At 38.2% G+C, this 24,152-nt stretch overlaps 1 protein-coding gene across 5 annotated transcripts in view; it reads right to left on the bottom strand.

The window, feature by feature from the left end:
• Positions 1–24,152, bottom strand: part of Smc6 (structural maintenance of chromosomes 6) — a 70,470-nt gene that overhangs the window by 27,877 nt on the left and 18,441 nt on the right. For all 5 annotated transcript variants that reach the window (XM_063232331.1, XM_063232336.1, XM_063232332.1 and 2 more), the window contains exons 6-21: positions 22,719–22,855; positions 21,707–21,768; positions 19,034–19,114; positions 17,824–17,925; positions 15,811–15,930; positions 15,600–15,698; positions 13,227–13,373; positions 12,903–12,991; positions 12,600–12,764; positions 12,059–12,237; positions 10,634–10,838; positions 9,764–9,878; positions 8,045–8,205; positions 4,847–4,982; positions 3,966–4,046; positions 2,701–2,871 (exon numbers count right to left, since the gene is read on the bottom strand). In XM_063232331.1, the coding sequence (XP_063088401.1) occupies positions 2,701–2,871; positions 3,966–4,046; positions 4,847–4,982; positions 8,045–8,205; positions 9,764–9,878; positions 10,634–10,838; positions 12,059–12,237; positions 12,600–12,764; positions 12,903–12,991; positions 13,227–13,373; positions 15,600–15,698; positions 15,811–15,930; positions 17,824–17,925; positions 19,034–19,114; positions 21,707–21,768; positions 22,719–22,855 (2,050 nt within the window). The remainder of the gene's footprint in view (positions 1–2,700; positions 2,872–3,965; positions 4,047–4,846; positions 4,983–8,044; positions 8,206–9,763; positions 9,879–10,633; positions 10,839–12,058; positions 12,238–12,599; positions 12,765–12,902; positions 12,992–13,226; positions 13,374–15,599; positions 15,699–15,810; positions 15,931–17,823; positions 17,926–19,033; positions 19,115–21,706; positions 21,769–22,718; positions 22,856–24,152) is intronic.

Raw genomic sequence — 24,152 nt, 5'->3', positions numbered from 1 at the left:
GTGTTGAATATAGCTGAATATCTGAAGAATTCTGAATCACTAATAGTTTGTTTTTCGCTCTCTATATTACATACCTATGATAAAGTTTAACTTACAAATTAGACACAATAAGAAATTAACAACTGAAAATAATAATTTTAGAAATATGGTGTGGTAAGTATATGAATAAGGTCACTCGTTTGAAAGAGTAGTATTTTCGGAGAGCAGCTGATCATGGGTTCCTAAAAGTACAGACAGTGAGGTGTGGGTGAATGGATAAACCGCAGTAATAAGAAATGGAATCCTGGGTTCCTAAAGACAGGGAGAGATCAGAAAGGAACATGAAGAAACTTAAAGGCATGAAGGACTGTTTCCTTGTCTGATTATGGGGATATAAATGTCAAAACTTATCAAAGTACACCCATGTGTATGTGTATTTACTGTCCTTCAATTACCTCAAACTGCTTAAGGCTCCTGCTTTAAAAACCAAATTGAGCTTTTACTCGGGTTGCTCATCTGTTTTCTGAACCGGGCACCAGTTAATTATATTATAATTGGGATGTTCCCTGCTAAGAGTCAGAGTCCCACAGAAAGAAACCAAACAGTATCATGAAAGAGAGTATTTACAGATATCCAGAAAAGAAAAATGACTATGCACATCAGAACTGGTTCTCCTAGTACAGAAAACCATCTATTTTTGCAGGCTTCACATACTTGTCATTTCCTAATCAACAAAAGTGATCAGTTTCCCAGTGTAAATCAAAATAATGTTTTTAAAGTGAAAAAACCTCCTATGCCAATTTCGAGGGCGACATATGTAAGCAGAACACCACACTCTCATCACTTCTCCAGCACAACCAAACACAAGTAGGGGGCAAACAGATTCTCTGTCCCCTAAGTCCTCCTGGTCCTGCTGTGACCAACAGTCAGTGACACCGCAGGAAGAGGAGGAGCCTCTTGGGTCGCGACTCGCAGGTTACTGAACGACTCACTCCATACCTGCAAGTAAACACAGCCAAAGCCACGCACTAATGTCAAAAATTGTTACTATCTTGAGGTTCTGGCTGGAGCTCCAGAATTTAATGCTAATTTACATGCTAATCGTTTTCTTTATTGTTTTAGTGCATTTTATCGTTCTGCCTTAAAACAATCTTGTTCAATCCTTTCCTTACACATTTGTAAACATTTTACCTTTATTCTAATTTCACTATTGGGGGGGGTGTGCATGTGCATACCCGCGTGCCAACTCAGGACCTCGCCAGGCAGTTGCTATACTGCCGAGCCATGTCCTGGCTTCTAATTTCACTATTTTTAATTACGAAGTCCTAAATTCTACTTTTTGTATTTGAAAAGAACACTTTTAAGACAAGATTCACTATGCAGCTCAGGCTGGCCTTGAATTCACTCATGTCTCCCAGGCTGGCTTTGCACTCGTGGGGATCCTACTGCCTCACCTCCCCACTGCTGGGACTGCAGGTGTGAGCTACCACACCCAGTCTTCCTCTTGAAATTTTTAACATTTACTTCGTTCTTTGTTTTCTTTTAAAAACTAATTTATTAGGGGCTGGGGATTTAGCTCAGTGGCATAAGCGCCTGCTTTGCAAGTGCACTGTTGTGAGGTCGATCCCCGTACAGATAAAAACAAAAACTAATTTATCTCATTTTTTATGCTTGGAATTTCTATCTTTAAATTCTTAATGTCTAATGTAATATTTTCTCATTTATTTTTTCAACAATCTTTAATGTTTTTCCTTCTTTCAACTTTGTATTAATCAGCTAATTTATCAACTTACTTTCTCGTTTTTTATTCTTTTTACCCCCAAAAGTAATACAATCAAGTCCCCTTGGTCTAGGAGACCTAGCCAGATAGAAGGCAAGCACAGAGAAAGCACCACTGCGGACAGGGCAGGCTGCTCCCGTGCAACTCCTCCTTGACTTGTGCTGCACTCTCCAGAGTCTCTGAACACTACTGCTAGAGCTTTCAATGAAGACAAGTGAAGTTTATATGCTGCAAATTCTTTCAAATTTGTAAAATACCTAGCTGCATTTTTATTTGAAGGAAGCAACTTCCCTGAAAATTAGAGTGATATCAACATACCTCTCTCCTCTTAAAATATACTATCTTGTGTCCTATAAATAAAATTTGAGGTCCTGAAAATAACTGAGATATTCATAAAAATGACAGTAAGGTACAAAGTAATTAGTAAGATGAGAAATCTACATAATTAAATAGTTAAACAATTTATCTCTCTAAATTTAATCTCAAAAAGTCCACTAAGTTCAGCCTAGAATATGTCGATATGCTGACTCAACAGGCGGTAGGTAGGCAGCACTGCATTCCAAGGGGGTTTCACGAACTGGTCAGTCCAGGAGCTACCGCTAGACAGTGATACCACCTAATAGGCAAGCACTGAACCGTGTACATTACAAAATGTCCCGGCTTCTGGTTCCAGTGGGAAAATTACCATAAAGTTAGAAGCCATAGAAGGTATACTCTTTTGGGAAAAACAGAAAGCCAGCAGCTTAGTCTCCTACAATCGAGCAGAGGTGTTTAGTACTAATTGATATAACGATGAAAATTTGGTTTCTACCACTCATTCCTTACATTCTACGTGATGTGGACACATTTACAGCTAGCCAGTAAATCTTTTAGGGTCATAACCAGGAGTTTTAGCTACTCCATGAAATACACAGAAAACAGAAACAATGACAGACATATACCTTAAGTGGGTCTGCTAGCTCTGACAGTTGATTAATTTTCAATTTAATTGTGTCATACTTGTTTTCTGCTTCTATTTTCAGACTTTTAAAATGCTCCAAATTTTTTTTTTGTTGCTCCATCTGCTTCTCAGTCATTTTCATTTTCATTTTATTGTCATGAGCTTCATCTTCCTGATAATATTTACAGAATTCACAGTTAATATATTCAAGTCACCAAAAGAAAAAAGCAATTCTGATAGAAACAACAGACTATTGCCAAATTAGATAAAAGATAAACACAAAAGACTAAAATATTTTCACACTCATGATAGTAAATTAGAAAACAAGTCAGAAGGGATGACATTTGGCAGGCAAGTTAAACAACACCCTCCTTGACATGATGGCTGAACGGAGTAGCTCTGATTCTGTGTGCTCACCTCTCCTTACATACTCGGAGCTGTATGTAAACATCTTGTGCACGACAATGTGTCAGACACAAAGTTATCAACAGAAGGAATTAAAGCAGTTAAATGAAAAGCAGAAACAAGACCACCAGTAAAAACCATGACATTTCCCACTAAAACAAAGCTTTATCAGCAGAGAATTTTCCCATTTGGTTCACTGTTTATTCCCCAGTACTTAACGTGCTGCCTGATGGCATGGACACTCAGTAAACATCAGTCATTTTACCAAGCCTCATATTTTACATCACTGCTTACTGCACTTTGGTAAAAGCTAAGCCTGAATGATAGGTACAAAGAAAATGCAGATTAACAAATGTGTGGAAAATTAAAACGAAAGCCATTAACTTAGAAAAACAGAAAACAGTGGAAATAGACCAATTACAACTGGCCAAAGGGCAGCCCTAACATCTCTGTACACTCACACTGCCTCTGCTTTAACTCTGAGAGTGCCTATGTGAAAAATGTCATGTTTGATAAGTCACTGTTAAAAGCACAATTAAGTTTTGTTACAGAGTTCTTTCAGGTGCAAGATAAAAATTATGCATACAACATATATATATATATATATACACATACATACATATACATACACACACACACACACAGAGAACATTAAGAAACCTGAAACTATGCATTAGGTGACTCCTTCTACTTTACGAATGGAGACAAGCAATCTATGATTACTGGAGCTATAATCTATTACTGTCTGTTTATTAAACTACGGGTTTATAATTATTAAATTTCTGATCACTAAAGTTACTAAGAGAAACTTTAATTAAAAGAATTTTTAAAAGCACTTTAATTGAAGAAAAGCATATTTACCAAGGTTGCAATATCTACAGATTTGTGTTCTTCTATATTTTCAAGTTCCCGAATTTCAGAACTACTTTTTCTTATTTTCATCTGAAAGAAAAGTATTCAGAATTTAATAACATTAAAAATAAATAAGAAAAAAAACTTTAGAAAATATGTTAAACTGTAAGGCTCTACTATGCTTTCTGAAAGGAGTACTTTAGCATTAAATGAATTAAATGAAGGCTAAAAGTTCTGCCATCTGCATCACCCTTGCTGCTAATCCATTCCCATGAAAAAGGATGTAGGCATTTACAGTGAACACATTGTGAGTCAACAGAGAAAATACTTTTGGAAATATTCCAAGTCTCAAGTCATCGAAATTCTCTAACACAGTGAGTCTCAAAGTAAGAGCCAAGTCACTCTTAGAGGCCCTGAAGAGCTCTTCAGGAAATCCAGATGGTCAAAAACGATCCATATATCATTAGTGCATTGCTTACACTTTGCTAGCACTTTTCTTACCTGTGTGCAAGTAGTCTCTAACTAGATAATGTGTAATATTACAACAGACTGAATTTCACTAAACAAGACATTAGAGACTACAAAAATTAAAAAGTGCCCATCTTCTCACTAAATCTTTTCGGTTTTGAAAAACATTTTTATATTATTTTTAAATTAGTAAATATTCTTCTATTTTGTTTAAGACTTGATCTTAGCCGAAGACCAAGAAGCAAAAAAAATTTGTTTTAATTTTAAAAATATAAATGGTAGATACAACACAAATAAATGAAAGCTTGTTTGAGATGATAAAAAAGGGTTGAGGCCCATGTGTCTGAGAACTGTTGCTTGAAGTGTATGACAATATTTTTAAAATTTTGAAGTAAGTTGACAAAAAGAGAATTTGTTTTTACCTTTAACTCTTTATAATGTAGCTGGCACCTTTTAAGAAGTTCTTCATTTTGTTTAATATCCTTTTCACGGGCAGACAAATGTTGCTGAAGATTTACTATTTGGGCTTTCTTATTTTCAACTTCATTCTCCAAGTTGCTTAAGGACAAAAGTGGACCAAGAAATACTTTAAACATATTTCTCAACATTACAAATATCTGTAACACCTTATTTAGAAATTCCTAATCTGTTACACCAGTTTATTATCCTACCAAGTTATTAATAGGAAACTCTGTTACAAAAATTTCAAAAATTGTCTTCTAAGATGCAGTCAAGTTTTACGTAACTTTCCTAACAAGTGTTTATAACGTGATCTCTATGTGTCAGACATTTTTCATGGATGGTGCACAGAAAAACTCGGATACAACTTCTCAAAAAGAAGAAAATCAGAGAATAAACTGGACAGGACATAATGCCGCAGGACCACAGAACTCTGGGAACACAAACGTGAGGCTGAGACGAGACCACTGCACTGCACTCTCTGGGTTTGCATCTGCTGGGCCTAGTGGGCCAGATGACAAAAGAACAGAGAGGCGGTAAGGTGGAGACAGGTGTAACAGTGACTCAGCGTCTCTTAAAGAAGAAAATGCCAAGAATACATGGTGTGAAGAGAAAGAGGAGAACAAGGAGAACACAGAAAACACAGGAGACAGTCGCTCTGTAAAGGCTGTCTGAGTAGCAGCCTTTCCTGCCTCTACAGCAATCCTTTCCTGCCTCACCAATCATGTCCTGGTCTTCCAAAACTGCATGCTTGGAACCACCTCTGCAGTGAGCAACTTTTTCTGGGTCAACAGGGTAGGCTACAACCAAAATGCGCCATGTGTTAGCCCGGTGTGGTGGCACATGTCTGTAATCCCAGCATGTGGGAGGCTAGGCTGGAACGATGACTATGAAGGCCAAGGCCAGCTGGATCACACACCGTGTCCAAGGCCAGCATGAACTATGTAGCGAGTGCCTGTCTCACAACACGGAAACAAACGGTGTCATGAATGCATGAACCCCTGGGCTCAGACCCTCAGTGTGGAACTATGGGGGAGGAGGAGCTCGGCGTTAACGAGAGGGGAAAACCATTAACTGTGTTACATGCATTTGTGAATGTGCCAAAACTGGACTGTCTAGATGTATAGCCAATATGCACTAATACAAAGAGCGGGGCAAGCAAAGCAATCCATCACACTGTAACATCTCTAGGATCTGAAACCATTCTCTAGGCCACAGATCAAGGTTAGCATTTTGCCCCTTTTATTAGTACATAAAATACATACTGGTCGATAAAACAACAGTGCTAATTTGTTGGAATTTTCAAATTTAAAAAAATCTCAATAAGTATTAGCTGGATAATGATACAATTGGAAAAAGAATAACTGCACCATTTCAGACAAAAATTGGACCCAGATGCAAAATGTAAATAATTTCCAAACTTAATATGAAATACTTATCATATATAAATCTGTATCTTCACTAACAAACAGTACTATCATTAAAAACAAGATTTACTAAGTAAACAAATAAGGAAATTAGCCTAAATCAAAAATAAAAACCAACAAAATGATCAAAGGCAATAGAACTATTACATGATTTTCTGAACATTCAGAATATACGCAACCAACCAAAACACCCCATCCACAGAATTACAATTTGACAACATCATTTTGCTTGCTACGATGACTTGTCACTTGCTAAAGGGGAAAGAACACTGGTCACGGAGGGAAGACCAAGTCTGAGCTAAGGGCTTGAGTGGAACAGTCCCAGAGTGCCACTCCTCTGCCCCGCCCCACCCCATGCTCTGTCCGTCTCCGCAGCCCTGGCTGAGTCTGACCTGCTGTCCACCCAGAGTCCACTTCTCCCTCCTCCTCAAACTGAGCTCCAGGAGAAATGGCACTATGTTTCCCACTGTGCCATGTCAGTGCTCAGCACTTCAGATAAACACTGAATTCTTGTGGCGTCAGGGAGTCAATGACAGTATAAAATTTGAAAAACACATTTTACAGAAGTATGTAAAATGTTAAGGTTTTTTTTGACAATTCAAAAGTGTGCAGGTAACTATTTTATGACCTATAGAAATACTCTGAGAGCTTGCTTACACATCTTGTGTCTGCTCATAGCCATAAACTGCACTGGGATGAACAAACAGAATCAAGAGCCACAACCCCAAATGCTCATCATTCAACTTTTTTTCTGTTGCTTTTAAAGCAAATTCACTCGCCTTTCCAGTATCTATTACAGTTACTTCATACTGCACTGATAAATCACATAAAAATGACCAATATTACTTGAAAATAAGAAACCTATTTTAACAAAATTCTCATTTCCTGTACATATCTACGCAAGTCATTTAGAACATGTTTTTTTTGCTTCATTTTCTTAGATATTTCTTATATTGAAGTTCCATGTTTTGGTTAAGATCTTTTAAGACATTAAATTAGGTCCATTCATCAATTCACATTTAGCTGAGAAATTCTGTGTTTTATGATACCAGACATTCTTCTTGTATTCTTTTGAATATTAAATTCATTACTAGGTTTTTTGTTTGGTCTTTTTGAGACAGGGTCTCGCTATGCAGTTCAGGCCGGGCTTCAGCTCACTTTGCAGTCCAGGCTGGTCTTTGGTCTCAAATTTGCAATAATTCTCCCGCCTCAGCCTCCAGAGTGTCTAGATTATAGGGATGTGCCACCACGCCCAGCTCATTACTAGTTTTTTGTTTGATTTCCCAATGTCTCTTTTACTAGCAGCTATGTTTTCCTAGGCGTACGTTCCAGTGGTGCTGACTGATCTTTCTGAACAGTGCAACTCAAAAACTTGTCAAAGACAAGACGAGGAACTTGAGCTGTAAACTAGCAGCAGCCCAGATCCTCAGAGAAAAACACCTCAGCTCAGTGAGGAACATGCAGACACAGCCCACTCACATTCTCAACTGGCTCCTTTTCCTTGTAGACAGCTATTAATGTAGATGAGCTGGTCAAGGGAACACACTTTCTATTCTCAGACCTGAATGCTGCTGGCAAAGGGACAGAAGGAAGTCCATATGACCTCTAATTCCAAACTCAGCTAAATGATAAATTATTTACAGTAGTTCACTGAAATAACCACTGATTGATGCAAATGAGACAGAACCCCAAAGGAAGCACCAGGAATACAGTAAAGCTAGACATGACTCCAACCTTATTTCAGAATCCACATCTCTACTTAGGAACTTAGGCCTTGTATTTTCTGATGAATAGTAACGTCCTGCAAAAACCTGATCACCATCAGCAGTAAAAGCTTCTCTACAATTTTTGGGTGGCTTCTGGGACTGCATTACTGCACGAGCTACAGAATTATTCTAGAAGAAAAGAGACGAAAATACATTTTTAAAAACAATGCCAAAGCATTTCTGATGGACATAATTTTGAAATATTAACTGTCATTATTTAAGATAATGTTAAGTATTCTTAAATATTCAAGTAAGATCATTCCATTAAGTTAAATATAAAAATTTTTTTAAAGCTCCAAAATTCAAAGACTTTAAGCTATTCTTTAAAACAACTTAGTGTACAATGCTTCTTAGCAAACTATTGTCTTATTTTTAAATTTTAACATTATCCACTAAAATTCAAAAATTATTTTAAGTTATTTTTCATATAAATGTTTACTTTAGACACATTCACCCACATATTACTTTTTCTATATGATTTTTATACCATGGAAAAGATGAGTGGCCAGCAAATCCCAATTAAAGGTCCATTTATCAAATTTGCAGAGAACGCAGGAAATAACCAAGAAACGGAGAAAGTAAAAAGTGGCTTAGTTAGTCAAGGCCTAGTCGCCCTTCTGACCATCACAACATTATTCACTTCCTAGCATCCTCCTGAAGCACAAGAGCCACATTCACACATAATTACAGTATGACCTTGCATACACACATTTGTGTTACAAACACCTCTACTTTTCAGTTTCCCTTAATAAGAAAAACAGACCTTCTTATGCTGTCTAGATTCTACACTTATTTTGGGTCTTTTTGTATGCTATGCAATGAATTTATGCTAAAAGATCAAACAGAATAGGGTAATCTAATCTAAAAAGCATATAAAAATACACACACTGATTGAGAGTAAAGACTTATTTTACAGAGTACAAAGATATAAGAAAAAAAGTATTCACAAAAGTTTTTTACTTAAAAGGTATAATTGTTATGGCTGTGTCTAGACATTCCCCCACAGCCTCACGCAGTCATAGATGGGGCTGTCCAGAGATGGCTGGATCTAGAGAGTGTGATGCCAGGATTAAGTGTGGTGATTACTGAATTAGTCCACTGATTGGTTTGGTGCCCTAAGGGTACTCAGCCTGGATAGAATACAAGGGACAGAAACAGCTGCCACCGTGTGGCTTGCTGCTTGCTACCTGACTGTTGGCCGCCTCCTGCCGGCCCTGTCTGGCTATGAACTGGTTCTCTTCTGAGATGCCCTTCAGCTATGCCACCCTGACTTGGACCCAGCCAACTATGGACTGAAACTGCGAGCCAAATAAACCTTTCCTTCTTGACATTGGTGTCAAGTATTTTGACTCAGGAATGAGAAAAGTAACTAAGACAGTATGTAAATCAGTAAGGACAAATAAAAAAGGGATTTGGCAACTAATCAAGAATGAATCAAAAAAATTTTTTAAACAGTATGCACCAGAAGAATAATATCTATTTGTACAATTACTTTACAAAGAGTAGCCCAAAGCTATAAAGTCCTTTGGGAAACAAAACACAAACTAGCCAGCTCTGTATTATCCTACAGATTTTTCTATGAAGTAAAGTACAATAGCTTTATGCTAAAAAAGGAATAGGACTCTGTAAAACCATCTTGTTTTGAACATCTAAAAATAATGTATTTTCAGCAAGCATGCAGTCTTACTTTGATTAGCAGCACGGTCTCTATGTTCCTCATGTCAATCAGGCTATTGGCAACAACTGCATTGTCTATTTCTAGTGCTGTCAAAACTGTTGGAAACTCTGGATGATGAACAGTTCTAGGAGATGAAAGAAAGCAAAGGCTTAACTTAACAAACTTTAACTATACAGATATGTAAATGTATATATACACGAAAGTTGTTTGTATATATTTTAATAAGTAGAAAAAACAATATAAAGTATCTGATACATTCAAAATATGTAACAAGCTTATTTATTTATTTATTTATTTTTGGTGGTACCGGAGAATCAAACTCATGACCTCACACTTGCCAGGCAGCACACAGGCCAAGGAGCTAAATTCTCAGCCCCAATGAGCTTATTTATACATTAGAGTTACAATTTCCTTAAATGTCACACTGTAGTCATAAACGTAAAAGTTAAATAAAATGTATTTTGAATAACTAAGCAAGAAAAACCAGAGAAAAATTTATTATCAACAGAGAAAGAGAGAAAACAAATTCTTTTCTTTAAGGTGGGAAATATTCTGAGAGTTTAATTCAGACAGTGAGTGCCACAGTTCTTCCGTATGACCTCTGTCCTCACTTGGCCAGGCTGGCACCTTATCAATGCAATTTCCATGCTAGAGCGTGTCTGGTTCTTTGAACAGTCTTCCCCTAACAGATCTCAAAAACCTCACAATTCTTAAAGAACCTCTCTTACATTTCTTCCATGCCATAACTAAGGCTCAGACTGAAAACAAAGTGGCTCACTGAAATTTTACAGTACTAAAGACACAGTGAACAAAAAGTTTTAACTTTCCAACCTTGCACATGATTAATCAAAACCAAAAGTAGTGTTTTAATTTGATTACCTGTGTCTTACATCATACATTTCATTCTGGAATTCTGAAACTATTATCTGTGGCCGTGAGGTTCCAGGAGAATAAAACCTTTTCATTAACGCCTGAAGTACTCTTTCGTCGGCGTGATTATGGCAGCAATAGGCTTGCAGAAGTCCTTTCAAGCAAGATTCGATTGCTAAGGCGAGTTCAGGGTCCCGTAGGTGAATGCAGGCTCCTGAAAGTGACAGAAAGTTACCAAGTATTTTTTGGGAACATTTATTCCTTTTTATAACAGTTCATAAGCAACAACAACGTTTTCATGTAAAGCAGCTTAGATGTTATAGACCTTATTTTCCCTGAGCTGAAAATTCCCACATATCCACTGGACACACACGGGAAAGTAGCCACAAAATTCTATGAAAAACACTATTCCACTCTAATGTACATCAACAGTAGCTCTGCTATGTAAGTATATACCATCTGAGCTTCTCATTCATATTGTGAGATCAGGTCAAAAGATTTACAGATTACTATTTTCCAGAAAACCAATTAATAATTGGGATTTTAGATGTAAAAATGAAAAAAAAAATTCACTCACTCAAATCGACCCCAGTATCCAGATATTTATTATTTAACACCCTCCCACCATCCTGAAGTACTGTCCTATCGGAGGTGCAAGTCACATGTGGGCCACCAGCAGCAGCACATACAAATTACAGCCCCATCTGTGAATGGATTAAATGAAGGCCACTGTTCAACGCAACTTACTAATAGCATCATTATCACCTAATGATGTACAGAATTAGAGATAACTCCCCAGGAGAACTTAACTAAAAACTGCAAAAAAAAAAAATCTCATGTGTATATGAACATAATTCAATAACCACAGATTTTACAGTTGAAGGATGACCCAGAAACCATGCTTTGCAATCTACACAAAATCTAACATTCAAAGGTCATTTTACAGAGGCTACATAAAACTCAGATTAGTGAATCAGGTGTGGTGGTACACGCCTATAATTCCAGCACTCAGGAGGTTGAAGCAGAAGGACTGCTGAGAACTCTGGGTACACGTGAATCCAGGCCAGCCTGACTACAAAGTGATACCCTGTGTCTCAGGAAAAAAACAAAATTCAGGTCAGTGTTCTCATCACTGTATCTTGATGCCATTTGACTGTCTCATTAATCAATCATATTTAAATTAATTTACTTACTCATTCTTGAGAAAAGTAAGAGTCAGGTGATTTAACTCTACAATTCCTTTTCTTTAGGGTGTTTTGTACTTCATAAATTCATAATGAAAACTACAAAGTTAAAATGAATTTATCATTATTTTTAAAAGCACGTACAATTAAAGACCACGTGTATTACTGTAACTAGATTCAGCATACTCTTTCCTGAAAATAAAATGTATCCCTAATGTTTACTTTACCCTCACTAAACCATGACAAATACCTAAAGGGCCGACAGGTTTATGGGTAAAATATCCCCGTCGGTAAGCATCATCGATTGCTTCCAGAAGAGCTGGAACATGAGGACCAAATCGTTTCAGTCGATCGGTTTTACTATCTTTTAATTCTTTCAGTTGCCTCTGACTATAGTTCAGTGCATGCTTCACATCTAATTCTTCTCTCCTAAAAAAATACAAGTAGAAAAACAGTGCTAATTATGTAGAAATATGCTTCAGTATATCCATAATACCCACATACCAATGAGTGACCCAGCTACCCTAAAACCTAAGACTGAATCTTTATCTAAAAATAACTGTTATCAGACAAAAATAAATTAGTAGTCCTCTAACCTCAGTTTGAAAATGGTGAACAGGAAATTCCAGAAATCATCCAAACACACAAGCATAAGACAAGTACTGAACATGATTTTAACAGATTCCTTACTTGTAGAAGAAACAAACCATGCTTTCTCTTTATGTACAGAGCAAAATGACATGCAAGTTCAAACAGTAATTGAGAAAAATCTAGAGGATGCTGCAGCTTACCTAATCCTGTCGTGTTCTGCTCTGCCCTTTTCTATAGCCTGCTGAAACTGCTCCATCTCTTGATTGATTGAATTTTCCTGGTCTTGAAAAGCCTTTAATCTCTCCTTTAACCACCATATTTTTTTTTGTCTTTCCAACCGTTCAGTTTCCAAAAACTGATCAGCACTAACAGTAAATATAAATTTTTAAAAACGTTAAATTTAAAAAGCTAACATTTAAAGAGCATAAACCAATATATTCCACATACACCTGGATTCCTTTAATACAAAATGAATAATGAAAAATTTGAAGTAATTATCCTACCTTTTTTTAAGTTCCTCAATTCTTTTACAAAGCTGCTCATCATCTTTCTTTAACGCTTTATATTCATTTAGGGAATGATTATATAAAACCTAACAAAAAATTAGATATAACTTCAGTAAAAGGAAAAAAGAATTACCCCATTCAAGTTCACCTTTGTAAATTTTCACATCAGAGGATGAGCGTGACTACTGGGAGTTCAGCACATTTTTTGTAAGCTGGGCCAAGTGCAAGCCAGTGTAAAGTCACCACTTGCAGTAACAGAGGAGTGCTCTGCACAAATTCACTCTGCAGTCCTTAACTCTCCAGGTGTGAAGTTTCGCTCACCTCAGCTTCATTGTAGTCCCTTTTCTTAGCAATGACATCTGCCTTCAGTGCCATACACTCGGGGGCTCGTGCATTTGTCTCTTGACTAATCTTTTCTAGTTTATCCTGAATATCAGCGTATTTTTTTTCTGCTTCATTAAGTTTGACCTTTAAGATAATAACATTGAGTATATTTTACTTTTCTCCAATAAAGACAAGTAAAATTTAAACTAGTCCACATGCAATAAATTTAATTTCATGTATTAATGTAACAAGCATAGCTAAAATAATATTAAGTATAATTTCACTTTAACCTATGGTCATCCAACAGATGCACTAATCCTCTAGAGATGCAAAGATACAACAATTACATTCAAGGAAGACAATGAAAGGAAGACAGACACAGTTTAGCAGGGAAACAGACAAAGCGGTGGTAGAGCACTGCTGCGGGAGGGTCTGCTGGCTACCATGGCATCCACGGGGAGGGCAACGGCGGGAGAAGAGATGGCGGGTGGAAGGTCTCCATCCCAGAGCCAACAGGCTAAAGTAGCTTTGAACCACCATCTGCACTGCAGACGGACAAAACATATTCCACCTCCCAAGTCAGGTCCCTGGAAACACTCAGAAGGCAAAGAGGAGAAACACTACAAGGAAAGGCTTCAGGAAGTTAATACAGCATCGTCTAACCAGTCTTAAGGGACCAAAACAAGACACTGACTCACAGGCAAGGCTGAGAAAAGACACAGGAGAAGTGCTTAGCTCTGAGGTCGGCACACTTTTTCTCTAGAGAGCCCCAGACAGTGCAAGCTTCAAGCACTGTGAGCCAGTCTCTGTCACAACTACTGAACACCACAATTGTTGGATGAAAGCACAAAGCATGAAGGTCAACATGCTAAAAAATCATTTTCTCCATAGAAACTGAAGTTAGATCCAGGTGTATCACACAAATTAAACATAAAGCATCATATTATCACTCTGTTTTAAATAAGGTCCACAAACCTTACAGTCAGGCTAAATACTATTTCTTCAGAAACATCTATTTAATAGTCATTCTACAAGCAGTAACAAAATATATACTTTGTGACAGGCTTCTCACAGGAGAAGACAGTAGACAGAATAAAAATGCAAAGTAAGACAGTTCTTATACATCTTCCAGTAATCTGCATCTATTACAGAGTGCTCAAATGGTAGGTGGGACAAAGACCCACAGAACTAAAACACCACCGTGTGAAAAGAGGGAAGCACCTATCAGCCAGACTAGTTCGGGGTTCAGACTGGGACATGTCTGAGAGGGCAAGTGCTTAGGGCCTCCCCCAACCAGCTGAACCAAGAGAAACAGTGCAGAAGCTTCCAGGACACGCTCACAGAAAGAGTCTCAGACCCAAGGAGGGAGGACCGGACTTTCACTTACTACCTAAAGCAGGTAAGAGATCCAGGCCAAAGACCAAGAAGGAAACGCGCTATCTACACCGTTCCTAGTACGCTTACACAGTCACTGGTTACTGCATGGACTGGGGTCACAACCTGCTTATCTGGAAAGAAGGTGGGAAGCAGCAGCAGGGAGGATCACGCCCTTGGCCACAGTCAGGCCGGGAGCCACAGTCCCTAAGCCACGCAGAGCAATTGTGGTGTTCAGTAGTTGTGACAGAGACTTGGCTCACGGGGGCTCGGCACCCACACACACCCCGTGCCCCGGGAGGGCGTCTGCAGGGAAACGGGCAGGTGGTCTCCTTCCACGGGGACAGCACGTGGGGCTCCACCGCCGGGGCTGCCCCACCTGGCAATGGCCGGAAACCCGGGAGTGAGACATTTTAAATGGTGCATGCGTGGCACCGCCACAAAGGTGCTAGAGAGCAGAAAGGACAGGTGAGCGCGTCGGCGAGCACACACGTGCACAGGAGCAACGCTCATGTGGGAACACACCTCGAGGGCCACTCCAGCTCAGGGCCGAGAGGGAGACTCAGGTGACCTTCCTGGACGTTACGGTACTTTTTTAATCTCAGGTTCAGGTTAATCTCAATGAACCTAACAGGCTACCTCATCTGTTCCATCCACACAAAATTCTCTCACAGAGATTCTGGGTTCTAGGACTTAACACTCAGCACTGAGCACTGTGCCTCCCGTTATCCCAGCACCTCCATTTTTGGGGTCTTCAGGGTATCACCTCCTTACATTCCAGGGCTCTAGTTAGTAACCACGTCCAACAACTCAGCAGCACTTGCCCATTCTTATCGCAATCAAACTCAGTACCTTTCTCAAAAGACAACTGCCACAACAGTCCTTGGGAAGTACAGGTCTGCTTCAGCTGAGTAACAAGTCAAATACGGACACAATTTCAAACTGAAACCTCCAGGTGGTTATAAAGGCTAATGTCAGCAATTTCACCTACTCTACCTGCTGCTCTTCCATTTTCCTTTCAAGCCTAGCAGCACGATCTTCTCCAATCTTGATATTATCTCTGATAGCATTCAACTGTTTCTCAATTTCATTGACCTAAAAAAATCATGTAACAATTCATTAAGATTAATAATCACCAAACACATTCTTTATATTACAAAAGAACGTGTACATTCTTTAAATTACAAAATAATCAGGTAAAAATTACCACTGCCCAGGCCATTTCATGTTTCAAATACTCTAAATTAGTCTTCATTGTGCTTAAACCAGCAATACTTTGAAAACGTTCCTCTTTCTCCAAACACTGGCGCTTTAGTTCAGTAAGTCGCTTAAAAGAAAAAAAGAAAGATACATTTATTAGTACTGAGGGGAAAGAGAAACACTTTGCAAATGCATTTCTTTTTTATGGCTACAAAAGTACTCCACCCAGGTTTATAAGAATTCAACTGAAGTGAAAATATTTGGTTCTGTATTATACTTTTGCTAGGGGCAATAATTTTGCTAATTTCTATACTCTAAAAATGGCCAAAACACTCTTCAGATGAAGAGCAAAGGAATTAAACACAAGTCCCCAAACTCACTTTCCCATTTTTCTCTTCTGTTTCTGAAAGGTAGACTGCCTTTTATAGAGTATATAACAAGCATCCATTCCAAAGATAATAAAAGGGTCAGAAGGAATTGATTCCAGGTCAAATGATATAAATTTTCACATCTAGGCTCTTTCAAAAAGTGATAAAACATCAACTATTAAGAGTCATGTGCTTAGAACAGCACATGCAAGTGGGGCTTGTACATTTGGGTTCAGTCTCTCCCTTTCTATCTTTCATATTCAGCCAGAGCCTTAACATTTTATTGTTTTCCTACCCAACTCATTTTTCCTTTCTGTAGGATTATGTAAATCCACTACCGCTTTCACGGACACCAATGGTAAAATCACTTTATCATACTGATCTCTCTACATCTGTGCCTTCCCACTGTCTCCTACAACCTGTTGAAACAGACACTCAATCAAGTCTTGCACATTAATGTCTTCTACCACACTGAAGTCTTAGGAGGCTTTACCCAATCTGGCATCTCACTTTTCACTCTTGTGTTCTTCAATGCCTACAAAAGTAGCCAATCAGAAACTAGCCATTGGGGCCGGGCTCAGCGGCCATAAGCACCTGTCTAGCAAGCACAAGGTCATGAGTTCAGTCCCCGGTACCAAAAAAACCCAAACCACTAGCCAATCTAGAATTCTCTGAAGTCTTTAGAGCAGCACATACCTTCTTGGCCCTGAAATTCCAACATGCTATTTCTTGGAATCCTTTTGCTTGCTATTATTCATCCTGCACTTCTCATCCCACTCATCACTTCTTTCCCTGTGCACTAACCCCAGGCCAGTCCCTGATTCAATGCTGTCGTACAATCTTAAGTCTAAATCTGTATTTTTCAAAATCTGAAGAAAAAGGCCACGATAACATGTAAAGAATTCAACTTTAATCAATATGCAGTAGGATTCTATCTCAAAAGAACAAGCTGGAAGCTGCTGAAGACTCAGCTGGCTTTTAAATGAAAGCTAAGCTATAAAATTATGTAACACTGCTAAAACTGAGTGCTAGATGGATAGCTATGAGGCGTGTTCTCTGATTATCTGATGGGAGGAGTTGAAGGCTCAGGAATCTGAAAAACATTAAAATCAGCTGGAACTGAAGTGAGTCACAGGGTGAATGATTTAAGACGCAAGCAACATGAGTGGGTGCCAAGTTGATGAGTATTCAGGTGACAGCTGCTACAGTGCTCAGCTGCTTAAAGAAGGCCACTAATGTGATGGGTCACTCACTGTCTGTGAGTTTAAAGCACATTATATTTAATACCAGTTTGAGGTTTGTGTTTACTATCTCAGCAAAATAAATGCTGTAGTTTTCAACCATTTATATAGTAGGAGCATGACTTATAGTGGAACCAAAAAGTCACGTAACCAGGGGTATGAATAAGTATTTTCATCTCTTCTAGTAGAGAAAGTAAGACACATTCCTATCCACTATTACAAAATGAAAAGTAGGGCCTAACAAATATCCGGCATATAAAAACCACATTTCATAGATTGCTACAAAAATGCATTCATTATCCTTATACAGATATACCAGTACATAGAAATGTAATTTTACAGTGCAACTTACTGTATGTACTACAGAAACTTGACTCATTTCAAAAAGATGAATGCTAACTATTTACCAACCTCTTCACCTTGATTTATCTGCTCCTTTGTTCTTTCTTTTGTCTCCATAATGTATGAGTAGTCTTCCTTCATCTGTTCAAGTTGAGTTGCTTTCATGAAAAACTATCAACAATAAAAAGTTAGAAACCTATAAAATTACACAGAACTGTGCAAAGAAAATTTGAAAGAAGAATTCATGCTGTGAGAACTCTTAGGTCAAGCATGTAAAAAAGCATTAAAAGCACACGTGCACATTCTTAAAGAAACACTTCGTACTTCAGATGCAAACTTACTGAATGTCCTATACTTATTTTATGCATTCAGAACATCTTTGGGTGTCAGAGTAACACAGTTACCAAGGTTTGCTTTTATCAATTCTTTCATTTTTTTCATGCAAAAATTACAGGAAACATTTTGATTTTATTGTTTAAAATAGGAAATACTAAAATTCATTCTAAAAGATACAGAGTAAGTTTTAGTAGTAGTCTGTTAGTTTTTTAAGCTTTAAATAATTTAAAGTTTACAAGTCATTATTTATTAATGTATTTTCTGTCTTTTTGAGACAGGGTCTCATTATACAGTTCAGGTTGGCCTTGGGCTCACTTTGTAGCCTAGGTTGGTCTCGAACTTGCAACAATTCTCCTGCCTCAACCTCCGAAGTGCTGAGATTACAGGTGTGTGCCACCATGTTCACCTTTTGTTTTGTTTTGTTTTTGGTGGTACTGGAGACTGAGCTCACAACCTCACACTTGCCAGGCAGGTGCTTATACCATTGAGCTAAATCTCCAGCTCATAAGTCATTATTTATGTATAAGACAACATTGCCTCGTATTTCTTTAAAGCTTAATTTTAGAAGACAAGCCATTTTTTTTCAGCACTGAAGTCAACTAAAAACATTACAGAAAGTCTCCAACTTAAACAAGCAAGTTTCTTCCAGGGAGAAGGCTCGTGAGTGAGACTGGTTCCTAAACCCAGGAATGAGTCATACACAGCACACCTGTGAAAGTTCACAGCTCGAAGGCCGATAGTCGGGACTTGGTGTATTACCAGGAAAACTATATTCACCATCAACTTAACACTTTTCTAACTAGTCCTGCACAGGTGTACCACATGAAGTGGCTGGGTTGGAGGGACACATCCTAGTCTCTATTACATAAGCAAGAACACCATGTGGGATGCATCTGGATGGACCAGGGGTGGGTCTGTACTTACCGTCTCTGGCAACACTTACTTTGTATTTGTCTCCCTCATTTTTAGACTGTAAGAACTGCTTGCTCATTTCTTGTGTTAGAACAGAAACAGGATTATCTACCTGAAACAAAACATCAGCTTTACTATTTCACTTTCATGCCTTAAAGGTGAATAACTGAGGTCTACACTGCGGACACAGTGGTACCACTGAGAAGACTAAGCACCAGCCCAAGGTTGTAACATAGGGTAAAACACAGAGAGAAAATGTTAGATTTTTAAATGCCTCAAAATATTGATATTGTACCAAATAAACAGTCTGGTTAAATTCCAATATTTAACATTACAAGAGGGCACAAGCAGAAACACAATCTGAAGTACCGATACTTTTTTTGTACCACAAGCTGAACTTAGGACCCTATGCTTGCCAGGCGGCACCTGTGTTGCTGAGCTACATTCCTGGCCCGTGAAGTGCCAGACTTGGTGGTGGTTTTCCACTCTCCTGTTTCAGCAGAAGTCACTCCCAGAGGGCAAAGTCCGCATCCCACTGTCCTGTCCTGAGCTCTGGTGAACTCTGCCCCTGACCTCCTACTACTTTGAGCTTGTTATCAAGCTTTTCCAACCATACCTGAAAAGTCCAGTTCAGTTATTTCTAATCAGAATTCATTAGCAAGTATCACTGATTTTCTCACAGCAGTGCTTTAAGATTTTCCAAGTGTCTTTCTTTATTCCTCCACAAAGATACAGTAAAACAAATGGGCATAATTAAATATTTTTTGGAGGAAGATTCATTTTAAATAAGCCATTGCTTGAATTAAACCATCAAAGTACTACAGCTGGAAAAGTAAATAAAAAAAGAACTTATTTCAAAAAATTCAGGGTTAATATTCAATTGCATCTTTGCTACCAATAACAGAGAAATTTACATGATAAAAATAACTTTTTCATAGTTACAGACCATCTGGGGTCAGTATGCATAGAAGAAAATGGCTTTAGAACCTTTTATTTTACCATCCACAAAGTAACAACTATACAATCTGTTAATAAACCATGGTTAAAACTTTTTCTTTAAAATGCTGGGTCATCTCTTCTAAGATAATAAAAAACACATCAATTATAAAGAAATCTTTATAATTATGCGTCTTAAAATTTTATACCCTGACTAGACTCCGACTGCTACATTTTTTATGTGCCTCCTCCACCTTAACTCCACATGGAACTTGCTGCTTAGAAAAGCGCACATACGAGCTTTCAGCAGGACACACAGGCACCGACTCTGGATCAATATGCTCTTTGCTCTACCACATTACTCTTCTGATTATTTCTGAAACAGGGTTCCTGGTCCCTTGCAGCTTTACCTGTTGGGACCCTGAACCCACAAAGGAAAACCCCAGAGAAAGGGTAAGAAAGAGAGGCACAGGCAGCAAATGTAACCAGGTACCCATGGCATAACATGCTCTCCTCCTGGTTACCTTACACCCATCCCAGCTAACGGAAAGACAATGCAAGCCATAATAAACCATTAAATTCTTTTGGAGCCATAATAAAAATAAAAAGGTAAAATTAATTTTAACAATATGTTTTACCCAATAATATAGTTAATATTCAAAATATTATTCCTTAACTTAAAATCCATATTTAGAAACTGAGGTATGCCTTTTTTATTAAGTCTTCAAAACCTGGCACGTGTCTAGTATCACAGTGGGTCTCAAACAGAGACAAATTCGAGGGCTCAGTGTCTATGCAGACAGTGGCTACCGCATGGACAGCATAGCTCTGCACTACCTGTATTTTGACCAATGATCCTGAACCTTTAGTTATAAATGAATTAAACATACAAGACGACTAACAGTGTTGGTAGCAATCTTCAAATATTCCAAGACAAAATAGTTTTATATTCTCCAAGGAAGCAGGAGCTTAGACAAACAAGCTTTCCTCAACTTTCTAGAAAGTGAGAACTGTCTAATAAATACAGCTGCCCACTAGACAGGTAAGAACCCTTATGCACTTCATCTTCCCACCAGTATTCCTTCAGGCCTTCCCTGCAGGACAGCTGGTGAAGACTAACAGGGCGTGGAGCGTGCAGCTTCACTGAGATGACAGTCAAACTCTTCTAATGCTCACAGCTCCAAAAACTTAACTTTTGGTTTTTCTTATTCTGCCAGAAAGTGTCCTGTAAGCTAGTCCAAAACAGATTTCCTATTATCTGCTTCTCTCCAGAGTTTAATAAGTACTGAAACCCACTTGCTCCCCAGTGAAATGAAGTAAAGCTTCTGAGTTATACACTCAGGTGCTAAGGAGGCAGTGGCTCGCAGCTACCCACACACAGCACAGACCAGCACATGCTGACCACTTCCTTCTGGCTAGCTTCTTCTACCTCAATCGGGAAAGAGATGCAAACTCCACCCTGTCCTTTTTTTTTGATGCCTAGGTTTGGTATTCTTAATCCTGAGCACAAAGCATAAAATACTACAATTAGGGATAACTGGATTCCAATCTGGACTCCACCAATAACCACATCTAGACAAATCATAGTATAAATTTACTTTTTGTAACTCCCAGTTTCTCAAAAAATTGGTAATTTTTAAGGAACTTGACAACGGAATAGTATATAGTCTTCCAGCGGTCAATTTACTCACATTGGGATATTTTATTTATATACATTCCACAAGTGAAACCACACCAAAAAACCACCAACTGCATATTTACTAATTACCTGGATGTTAAAATGATCAAGAATTGCAACCAGCTCTTCTTTCCTAGTAGAAACCACAGTGCCTAGTGAGGAGAACACATAAAATGACCAGATTATTTCCAGGGCAATAATACAAAAAAAAAAAAAAAGCCCAATTACTTATAAACTACAAACATTAATTATGCTCAGGCACTGCAATCAGTTCTTTTTTCCTAGCGGAAACCATGGTGCTGAGCATGGAGAAACATAAAAAATGACCATACTGCTTTAGGACAATAACAAAAAATGTTAAATAACCTATAAAACACAATTAATTAGTTATCATTCATTGTATACTACAAAAAAATCACCGCTAAACACTCTTAAGCCTGAATGAACAAGGGTGCCATTCCAACCACGGCCCAGGGCTCAAAGAAAGAGAGAAGCCAGGTATGCAGCATCACAGTGCACACCTTCAACCACAGCTATTTTTCTTTGCTCCTCACTCGTCTCTTTTCAATAACTCTAAACACTTTTCTCCTCCTTTATGTCTTTTCCTATCTTTTGTTATTGCTTTCTATAAGCTACAGATACTACAGAGGTGAAAGGAGGAGTGTGTCTACCTCAAACTGCCCGAAGTCTTCCAATCATGGTGTTGCCACCACAGACAGCACTGCATGCAGGGATCTACATGTGTATATGTACCACATGCGAATGACCCTGCTGCATGAAAGAGGTTTCGAGAGACAGGGAAGACGCACCTTTACAGTAGATGCCAGCACAATCACTTAACTCTAGAGTATTCACTAACTTGGTACTTGGTATTAAATGGCTCTAGGAGCTGCAGTGTGCACCAAAATAACGAGCACCAAATTGCTCTGGTAGTAAATCACGAGGCAATTGTGCTAAGTTCTAGTTTGTGTGGTAACAAATAAAAGAGTACAGGGACAAAATTTCTGCATCAAAATGCAATAAATATCAAATTCAAGGAATTTCAAAGGAGTAGAACACTAAGTTATGACTGCATATGAAAGAAAGGAAAATCAAAACAAACCTGTCTGACTTTTTAGCTTATAGGACCGACTTCCATCCAGGGTGATGTGCTGCTGCACAACTATGGAGTCACCATACACATTTGCTCTATAGGCATCCTCTCCTCTGTTCCTCAGTGTGACTGTGATATCCGCTGAGCTAAAATGCCAAGGGGAAACTGAGTCACACAGAGGTGTAATTACAATATGATGTTAGCAGATTTTTAAACATTCGCAGAAGTCCCTAATGATCTGGCTCATCCATCTGAAAACTGGCTTCATTCCCAAGGCTGATGACCATCAGCTGACCAGAGAACAGTAATGAACTGTGCACATCCCAAAACAGCTGAGATTAGAACCCCCATGAAAAATAACTCTTTATGCATAACAAAAATACATTTGTACAACAATACACAATTCTGGTTGCTTCAAGTCACACAGGTAAGCACTTTTCTCTAAGAACCGCATAATCAAGTCATGTGAAGTCCACACTCCTGTAATGATCACGTGAGCAACCTTATACTGCACGACTACTATGATTTACACAGTAAGCCATACCAACAGTAGATCTTAAAGGATGATGAATTAAGAATTATGACAAAGTAATAACATTTTTAAGAGGATTAGAAGTTAGGGAGGCAATTTTAATTTCTCAATTTAAAAAATGAGCCGGGCATAGTGGCATATGTCAATGATCTCACCACTCTAGGAGACTAAGGCAGTAGTCACAAATTTGAGCCCAGTCTAGGCAACTAAGAAACTTGGTGAGACGTCTCAAAATAAAAAATAAAAAAAGGTATGGAGATATAGGTCAGTGCACAAGCCTTGGGTTCAATCCCTGGTACCATACTCACGCATGCACACGTGCACACACACATGTTCACACTGACACAAAAGAACTATCTGACCACCAAGAAAAATAAACTGGGGATGTGCAAAAGGTAGTAAAGGTTAATGAATGGGCATTAGATTACAGTCAGACAAAAGTTCTGGTATGCTACTGCACAGGGTAAGGGCTACAATAGGTGACAATGATGTATCATATATTTCAAAATACCAGAAGAAAGAATTTTGAGAATGTTTTCCATAAAGAAATGATTAGTTTCTAAAAGCTTTATACTATACTGGAACTCAAACACATGACTGTTAGGAGTGCAAATCTGCCTGCTAGGCTCATCATGGTTTTTAAGCTTTAAAAAGTTTGAGGCAATGCTTTCACATATTTTAAGACACTATGGAGGAGCAATCTTCATTTGCTACTCTAACTTCCATTAAAATAAGACTTGGCAGAAAAAATGTTGATGAAAGCTATTAATGAAAAAGACATTATTAATGAACACCTATTTCCTTACACACAAAAGCAAAAATAATTTAATTCATGTGATCATCTGCCCAAATCCTCTGAAATAAAAATGTTTTAACTGGCAATTAAATGAAATCCTAACACTACAATCTGT

Source organism: Cavia porcellus, unplaced genomic scaffold (assembly GCF_034190915.1).
Source record: "Cavia porcellus strain 051 isolate PalLab524CR breed Dunkin Hartley unplaced genomic scaffold, mCavPor4.1 scaffold_1, whole genome shotgun sequence".
Taxonomy (NCBI): domain Eukaryota; kingdom Metazoa; phylum Chordata; class Mammalia; order Rodentia; family Caviidae; genus Cavia; species Cavia porcellus.
Note: the sequence above shows the minus strand (reverse complement) of the source record. Positions and strands in the feature narration are given on the sequence as shown.